This window comes from Porites lutea, chromosome 10, assembly GCF_958299795.1.
Source record: "Porites lutea chromosome 10, jaPorLute2.1, whole genome shotgun sequence".
NCBI classification, from domain to species: domain Eukaryota; kingdom Metazoa; phylum Cnidaria; class Anthozoa; order Scleractinia; family Poritidae; genus Porites; species Porites lutea.
Window position 1 is genome coordinate 25,619,237 of NC_133210.1, and position 9,303 is coordinate 25,628,539.

General features: G+C 41.4%; 2 protein-coding genes across 2 annotated transcripts in view; one reads left to right on the plus strand and one right to left on the minus strand.

Annotated features, from left to right (window-relative positions):
• LOC140951317 (elongation factor G, mitochondrial-like) overlaps positions 1-6,882 on the plus strand; it is a 51,053-nt gene extending 44,171 nt beyond the window's left edge. The window contains exons 24-28 of the mRNA XM_073400569.1: positions 2,333-2,401; positions 3,560-3,633; positions 4,414-4,500; positions 4,690-4,743; positions 5,615-6,882. Coding sequence (XP_073256670.1) covers positions 2,333-2,401; positions 3,560-3,633; positions 4,414-4,500; positions 4,690-4,743; positions 5,615-5,731 — 401 coding nt within the window. The 3' untranslated portion in view covers positions 5,732-6,882. The remainder of the gene's footprint in view (positions 1-2,332; positions 2,402-3,559; positions 3,634-4,413; positions 4,501-4,689; positions 4,744-5,614) is intronic.
• A 155-nt stretch (positions 6,883-7,037) lies between these two features.
• Positions 7,038-8,785, minus strand: LOC140951316 (low density lipoprotein receptor adapter protein 1-like). The gene has a single exon (XM_073400568.1). It carries the CDS (start codon positions 8,700-8,702, stop codon positions 8,157-8,159), a length of 546 nt encoding a protein of 181 aa, XP_073256669.1. The 5' UTR covers positions 8,703-8,785; the 3' UTR covers positions 7,038-8,156.
• Positions 8,786-9,303: the final 518 nt, after the last annotated feature.

The following is a 9,303-nucleotide window of genomic DNA, read 5'->3' on the forward strand; positions in this document are numbered from 1 at the left end:
CCTAAGCAACATTCGTGAAAATGTTAACTACAGTTTTGGCTTTTTATCAAAGGTCAGAAAGGTTTGAAGCGACTCTAGACAACTTACCTACTGATAAGTGTTTTTTTGTATTTTTTCCCTTTTTAAATTCTAATTCATGCAAGAAATATAAAAGACCTATGATTGAAAATATTGATGATAAATTATAACCCTCTAAAATGTGGCCTTGGAGAGAGTAGGCGTCGGCTTCATTCCGTTGCCCCAAGCAACGCAAGTTGCACTCTTCAAAACAATTAAGTGAAGTTTGATTGCATCGTACTATTTGGAGTTTCAATATTCAGATTTCATTTTCTTTCTGTTACACTAATGAGGCAATAAAGGAGGACGAATAGAACATCGATTCAATTAAATAGCTACGACTGAGAAGATATGGTAACATGAAAGAATATATGTTTTGGTTCAATTTTATTCTTGGATTAAATGCAAGAGCCATCCCATTATGGCTCTTGTTTAACTGTTATTTCCCATTGTTTTGGGGTTTGGTGGTGTATGATAATGAGTTTAAAACAAAGACAAATAAAATTTAAACCAAGGAGAAAATTTAACCACAACATATACATATATGTTGCTTCGCGTGTTCAATATATCAGTGAATCAAAACGACATTTCGAAGATTAGAAGATTAACCTAAAAAAACGTAATTAATCGAGTGGAATGGTTATGAAGCCTGTTAGACTTTGTTTTTGTGGACTTTGCACATCGTTCAGTAGCATTCCTATCGTTTTGATCTCATTAGCCATAAAAACCGTCGCACTTATTTATTTTGTCACAATTTGTGCTTACAACAATAAAACAAAGGATGGGCAACGTCAGGAAGCTTCCAACATAACTTACAGCATCGTTGTTTTTATCTTTGATGTTTGCCTTCTTTCACAACCAGCCTCTGCTTCAAACAACGTAAAAACACAATGTTTCGACTGGTTTCGATGACCACCAGTCGTCATTGGCAAGCCGTGTGATTCAGTTTTAAGTTGCGTTAATAATCGTCTTATAAAGTGTTTGAACAAAGCCAGTTTCTTCTCATCCGAACTCAAAATGACCTTTTTTAATAACACAGGTCAGACTTGCCTCCACAGATGGAGGATAATTGATGTGCTAAGTATGTAAAGAGACTCGACAAACGGAAGGATTTATTTTTTGCTGACGCTCAGCAGCATCGCTTTTGTCTTTTTCCTTTTTTGGGCGGTGAAAGTGAAGTTCCTAACCTCCATGAGACTCGTGATTATTCCGTCCTTGGAGACTCTTGTGAAAAAAACCCGATGTCGTATAACTATCCCACTCTTATAAGGAACAACAGCTTTATACTGCCTGCCTGTTACTAGCCATCATCTTGCTCTCTAGTTTCTATCCAGGTTTGATTTCATTACTGATTACTGGCGTATGTGCTTATACAGATCTCTGCTTGTAATTCCTTTAGTAATAGATGTAGCTGATAATCAAGGATTTTTCTTGATAAAGCACTCCCTGAGGTCACTCAACTTGAGAGGGGAGCACTTAAGGGGTGCATGGGTAGCGGCGTGCCGCCGAGGCCTTCAAACACTGTTCCTGTTTAACAAGTTATCTCTTCATTTCACTATCCTGTTTAATACAAGATACAATTTCTCGTTACCCGGATTCATTTCTTGTACTGAATAGAGTGGATTTTTTGTTTTAGTTGGCACTTGGCATAGAGGCGGTGCATTGACAACGTTTAGACCCTGTTTTAAGGCTTCCAGTCCAGAAACAACCTGTTCAAAACGGTTAATAGTGAAATTGTATGCCCTATTTAAAACTGAAGAACGTTTAGACCCTGTTTTAACGCTTCCAGTCCAGAAACAACCTGTTCAAAACGGTTAATAGTGAAATTGTATGCCCTATTTAAAACTGAAGACCTCGAAATTAAACTATACCCAGTTGGGCGGTACATACCCGTTTAGGCCAAATAAGGGGGTGCCCACCCTCCCCCCCCCCCCCCCCCCTTAACCCCGGTTGGAGTTACCTCTTCCTGTATGAATGTTACTTACATGTTATGTCTTTCCCCAGGGGCTGCGTATGGTGTTGATTCAAGCGAACTCGTCGCCCACCCTCTCCATGCCCCGGTGGGAGTTACTCATTCCTGTATGAATGTTACGTACGAGTTGTACGAGCTCACCTCCACCCCCCAGCCCCCAGCCACCGGGAAGAGTTACCTTTCCTGTATGAGTGTAACTTACGGATTGTCTCTTTCCCAAGGGGCTTTGTCTCCCACCCCCAGCCCCCTGGGGGAGTTAGCCTCTCCTGTGTGAATGTTGCTTACACTGTTGTCTTTCCCTAGGGGCTGCGCACGGTGTTGATTCAAGCGAACTCGCCTTCAGGTTGGCAGCCATTGGAGCCATGAGAGAAGGTAAGGAACAACATGTTAGGTCACATGGCCACTCTCAATAGAAAATCGAAGGTGGCTGTGGTTTTATTTTGCTTCAGGCGTTTTGTGATCGATACCAGTGGTAAAAATGCTGAAAAAACACGAGACTCTCGAGCCGATAGTAACAAAATTACGAAAGTGTTCTTCAAGCTCTGTATCGTTTGGCAGAGTGTAAAGAAAGTCAATTTTGCAGCTTGTACCTAGCATGTACTAGCCCAAGTGAGTTATTTTAACTAGCCCGAAAACAATTTTTGGTGAACAGGATGAAATGAAATTCTTCTGTTATTTGAATCCCCCCCCCCCCCACCTTAAAAAAAGTCACTCGCTCGTCGGGCAAGTTAAGAACAGAATTCACCCGCCTTTGCACGCTGATTGGTACTCTTTTTCCGGTTTTTCTGGTTTCTTGCGCTTGGCATTAACTTGTATCTTTTCATTGGGATTATCTTTTCTGACGCTTCGGTTTGGCGCTAACATTGGTTGGATGGCTGCGCGTGAGGTCATCGCTTACTCATCTCCCACCCCTCCAACTTCCTCCCCCCCCCCCGCCCCCCTCAACGCCAAATAGTATTTTTCACTCGTTTTGCTGCCCTCGTCGCTTACTGATACTCGTCTCCCAGTGCTAGACACGAACTGTTTACTTCGTCCCGCGTTTAGCGACGCTAACTAATGTCTAACTTTCTTTCATTGGCGCTCACTTATTCGCGTTGTCCCTCTTGGCGCCAGGTGGTGTCCATTTTTCCTCACTGTTTATGTAGGGCATGCTACCCTTCGCGGAGTGATGAATATTTTCCATCATTTTGCGATTATTGATTTTTGTGCTCTTGCCCTTGTAGTGGCTGAATGGTGCATGCTTCCTTGTGTTGGGCGCTAACTAATACTTGTTGCAGCGCGCCAGGCACCCTTCTTCTCCGTATTTTATGATCTAGATATATCTGGTTCGTAGCGGTTGTTGTTGTCTTTTCCTGTACTGATTAGGTCAAATGACCTTGATTTTACTTGGCCATAAATGTGGTTTATCCTTTCGTTTCAGTTTTCACGCTGTCTTATTCTGTGTTGCTTATCAAAGTGTTGCATTGTTCCGTTAACGAACTATTGGAACAGCCCAGTGTTGATGGTCACTTTTTTATTTTATTTTTTCAGCGTTCCCTAAAGCCTCTCCTCTTATTTTGGAGCCTGTTATGTCAGTGGAAGTAAACATTCCTCAAGAATTCCAGGTAAGATCCGGTGCCACATCAGTTACGTATTTCTGAAATTGCCTGCTGCCAATTACTCAGCCTGGGGTTGCGCACCGTTTCCACAAGCCATGGTTGAAAATCTCGCGCATAAACTGAACATTTAACTATTCAATTTGACCATGTTGGAGAGGGACTAAGCTCGATTACCCGACCAGCCGCTGTTCGGGAAATAAGCCCACGCTCCCTCCCCCCCCCTCCTCGGGAGGAACAAGACCGGGGGCCCGTTTCTCGAAAGTCCCGATAATTAACGAGCCCGGCCTGCTGTTGATGTTACTTCAAGATCGAGGTTTCAATAGTTTTGCAGGGTATTGAAGGGCCCGCAATGTCAACAGGAGACAACTTCGTTCCCAGGGTCCTCTCCTACCCGTCCCGACCTCGGGTAGGAGAGGACCCTGGGAACAAGGTTGAACAGGAGAAACATTTCGCTCGCTATTTGAGATTTTTAAATGGGAGCAACGTCTTTGGCGACCATAAATTTTAAGTCAGAGCTAACTCAACTGTAATTATTGCCGTTTTGTGTAGTTGTAGAAAGGATCTACTTGGACATGTCTCGCTTGAAATGACTTAAATTAGACCGACACAATGGTTAAAACAGTTGTATGGTATCGTGCCCCTAGTAATTCTTATCAGGTGTGTCCCTATGGTTCCTTTTTCTATTCCACCGCAAGGCTGTGTCACGTTTGAGCTGGAGGATGAAATGTGTCACGTTTAAAATAAAAGCTACATTTACTCTGGTTGTGTCTTGATTGTCTAATACAGGGAGCGGTCATTAGTGGGCTAAACCGCAGACACGGCATGATCACGGGCACAGACGCAGCAGAAGGATACGTGACAATCTACGCTGAGGTAACGTTGATGTTTAAGTCAAGGTGAACAAATATTGAAGCAAAAATTCAATACAAAATTTACGCTAATAACGATTTGTAAATATGATCGCGCATATGAAGCTTATGTTATCGAACCTTTTTTAACTGAACAAGTGTTAACTGATCCCTTCCAGCTTTAGCAAAACTTATTTTTCGTGTCACTTTTCAGGTTCCACTCAATGACATGTTCGGATATTCCACTGAGTTGCGGTCTCATACTCAGGTGATTAAGTTGTATTCATGTATAATACTGTGGGGCTGTGATTCTTTGAACGATTACAACCATAAGATCACTTTTGAAAATATATGTTGAATAGCATACGGAACGTCAAGTTTATAAAAATGCGAAAACTCACAATTTTTATCACCGCTGTTTGTGTTTTATTTTTTATCAAACTACGTTGGCCCAAGAACAAAAGTCTCTATGATTACAACCATCGTTATAAGTATCATTATCATCATCAAATTCATTGTCAACATTATCATCATCATCGTCGTCATTATCACCTTGACCATCATTCTTATCTTCATTTTAGTCACCATCAGGAGCTCATAACCTGAGCGTCTGTCACCATCAGTACCATCATCATCTTCATCACCATCAACTTCATCATCGTCAGCATATCTTTGTCATCATCATCATCGCCATCACCGTCAGGAGCCATAATCTGGGCTCCTGTTGCATTCAATAGCAACATCATCTTCACCACCATCAATTTCATCATCATCATTATCGTCGTCATCACCACCACCATTAGAATTGTCAACATCTTCGTCATCATCAACATCATCATCATCATCACCAGGAGCCACATCTTGGGCTGCCGTCACCATCAGTACCACAGTCATCTCTTCAACATCCGTATCATTTTCATCACCACAGTCACCATCACCATAGCTATTCGTAATCCGTGTACCTTTAATCGACATCATCAATGCCTCTAATCATCGTGCATCATATTCAGCTTGTTTGTCCATTCTTATGCATTCGACATTGACTCGATAAGTAAGCGCCCTTAAGTTGTTTTGAATTTCCGTGGCAGCTTCTTGCAGCTTCAAATCAAAGTCACTGTTTCTTTGGTTTCCTTTTACAGGGCAAAGGAGAATTTGCTATGGAGTACAGTAAATACCTGGCCGCCTCACAACAAGTGCAAGCAGAACTTATGGAGAAATATGATTTAGAAAGACTCAAGAAAGCCAAGTCAAGATAACAGCAGGTTTACCCTTTCCCTCCCCCCTTCGGGGTCTGTGTTACTTTCCTTCTCATTTCGTCATTCTAAAGGGAAAATGCAGTCTTAGCCACGCAGTGAAACTAGATACGCTAAGTCTTGTACCCATCTGTGGAATGAGAGCAGTTGCTTGTTGACGCGAATTGCGCGAACAGAGAATGTTAAACCGTCATTTGGGACCTCTTGTCACGAAGGCGGTGACAGCGGCGAATCAAGGCAACAATCCGATTCATGGTTTTGGAGAACCTGAACACATGACAGTACATTCTCTTTCTGTACCTATTTGAACTTGGAAAAAACACCTACGGAATAAGATGGAGTCATTGGAGTACTTCCAAGTTTGAAAGTGCTCTAATAAGTTCTGTTTGTTTGTTTGTTTTCTTAGTTTTGACATTTCTCTCAGCGCTGCCACTATCCGTGGGGCCAAAACAAGGACAGAATTATAAAAAAATAATAATTATTATATTATATTGACGGGTGGTCTATTGTACCAATGCTGTTTCGCTTGTGGACCACTCTGTTAGATAGAGAAAGGTGTAAAAAGAACTCTCGCACGTAAAATTGGATCTTGCATAAGATAATTTCTTCACGATAGACTAATTTGACGTCACAGGAAAGGGATAGGGTTGTGCGGTCAGAAATAACAAGAATGCTGTCTTATAAATTATCCGCCCCAATTTCTCTTGTCGATTGTTGTTGACCGCTCTCTCTTTTCCATCTAGACGCGTTCTATTACGACAGTTATAAGTTGAAATACTTTTGGAAATCACACTGGGATGTCCTATCCACAAATACACATACAGTCGACTCCCAATAACTCGAACCTTCTAGGGAAATCGAAAAAAGTTCGAGTTAAGAAAATAGCGGGAAACAAGAAAAAACAGTTTTTACCGTACAGTGAATATTTTAATTACATTTACACTTGTAGAAATGTTAAGTGAAAATTGAAAGATACTTCTATTTGATAAATTTTACACGTAACGTAACAAAATATAGTCCAAATATGTTTCGGACGCACGTACACTGTTTTTTCCCGACTTAAGCGCTAAAAGACATTGTTAGAGTTATCGAGGGTAAAATTGGAGAGAAATGATCTGAGAAAAACCAAAACCACTTCGAGTTAGCGGGAAGTTCGAGTTACCGAGGGTAAAATTACAGTAAACGTATGAGGGAAAACTAGGGAAATCGATTTTGGTTCGAGTTAGCTCGAGGTTCGAGTCACGGAGGGTTCGAGTTATCGGGAGTCAACTGTATTATTCACAAAGCACAAAGCAGACATAAAGCAATACAAGGTAACATTATCCGTACTTTATTGAGGCATTTTGCTTTGTTAAGCCTATTTATAGATAGCAATTCTCAGTTGTTTTTTCCCACACACAAGATTATATGACGCTTGGGCTGCCTGTGACTGCCTGTGATCATACAGGCATTGGCCGCAAAACAGTCGCTGCTCTTGAAAAAAACTAACTTTTTAAAGTCAACATTTTTTCTGTTACGAATGTAGCATTTGAGTCGCAGCCTAGCATTATAGTTACGCGATATCCGTTTTTTTTTTTTTTTTTTTTAATTTCTATTTTTGTTTTGTAACCCAATCAATTGTGAAATATTTATTTTGCTCAAATTGCAGATAAAACAGTTGCAATTGTTTTCGCCCAAAAAAATAATAATTACAAGGGATAACTTTTAACTCGGAGCCAAGAAAGCTTCTTTTCATTCTGGAACAAATCCTTGGTTCTAGAGCTCTACAATCCTAGAGTGTTTAATGGCCCCTAATGCCTGAATAAACAAAAAATAATCGTGAACATCACGAGGAAATTCTCTGTCTCTAAGCTAAGTAGTACTAAGTGCCTTCTCTGGGACTTACACTTGTCTGGGTTCTTTTTTTCTAGATTTTTGCCACGGATTTGTGGTATTTTTTTGATTTTGAATAGGCTCTTGTTTGGTCTAAATTAGGCTTGGCAACGGCATACATGTCAAAAATAGCGAAAACAGAGTATCAGATGAAGGAAAAGGATAGCCGCAAGCCTTCTATTGTCTCCTTCCTATTGCGTTAGATTTTCATTGTCACTGTTCTGTAGTTACTGAGTTGTAGTCGTGGAAAATGTTTCCAAAATGAAATCGATTTTAAGTTATATATCCGCGACTGCATGCTAGACAGAGTGCATGCATGCTAAGATCTCGAAAAGTCGCCAAACTGGTCTGACGAGTATTATTAAAGAGGACCACTACCCCAGTAACTATTGTTGCACTCAGCAATGTCAGAACTTTTACTCTTTGCCAAAGCCGCTCGATCCACTAGAAGGAAGTAATGGAAAGTATTGTTTGTCGTTCAGTTCAGTCTTCTTCTTTGGAACTATTTTGTTAGTTTCTTGGTTTGTTTCTTAGTCCAAAGAATAAGTAAAAAACTTCATGCGTATATTGGAGACACAGTTATTTCCTGACGGCTTATTTTCCTGGCTTTCTCTCGCTTTTGTTTTCTCATCCACTCGCCATGGGCCGTGCTAAACGCATTTGATAGGGCCATGCACACCGCTTTAGCCGACTCCTCGTTCTTGAAAGCAAAGACATGGCATTGTAGCTCTCCACCGCAGTCAGCAATGAAGGAAAATATCGATTCGTCGCGCACGTCTGTCGAACAAAAGGCGATGTCGTACAGCGCGTAGTAGGCCTCTTTATCGCTTCCTTTCTCTGTAAGAGTAAGCCCACGGGAGACGTTCGTGGATATGAGAAGTGAAACTTTCCTCTTTTTGCCGCTGTCTTGTAAATTTTTGTGAAGTTTGTCGACACATCTCGCGCTGATTTCGTGTGCTCTTTCTGGCTGGAACGACGCGTCCACGTTTGTCACTCCAAGGTAGCGAGCCGTGAAGATGGGTTCTTTATCGTTTAGCTCGTAATAGCCTTTATTTTTCTCCGACGAAAACTTTCTTTTAGGTCCAGAGTCCGAATTCGCCATTGTTTAACCGCGAGAACCGCTGTTTGTTCGACCTACTGCCCCAGCACCCGACCGAATGAAGAAAGGACAACTTGCTCGAATAATAAACGTTTCACGTTACTGTTGTTTTTGGACACGGATTTGGCATATGACATAATACAGGAGGATTAAATTTATTCGCAAGAGAAATATACAATGTCAGGGCTCCTGACAATGTACGTACCTTTTATACGGGAGAATTTAAAGTAATACATAATCAGAATGGTTTTTCAAAGTTGGGGTTTGCATTTAACAGTTTGGAATCTTCTTAGAATGTTTTGGGAGGTTTTTTCCTTTAAATAGTCAAAATAGTTTGAAAGGGCCTTAACCTATAATATAAGAAGCTTTGGCTGAGCACCCTCTGGCTGGGGCATCCCCCGGGGCATCATATCTCCGCTGCAATCCTTGTGGTCAGCGCCAAAGGATCGATGGTTTATGGTCCTAGGATCTAGGAGGGCATGACTTAGTGGCGTGGTGGGGTATTCCTTTCTGTATTAAAGATGGGTTATCCGGGGTGGGGGCATTTAAACTATTTTAGCTCGTGGGTAAGTTTTACGAGACACTCTGGCTGCGGGGCGAAGAG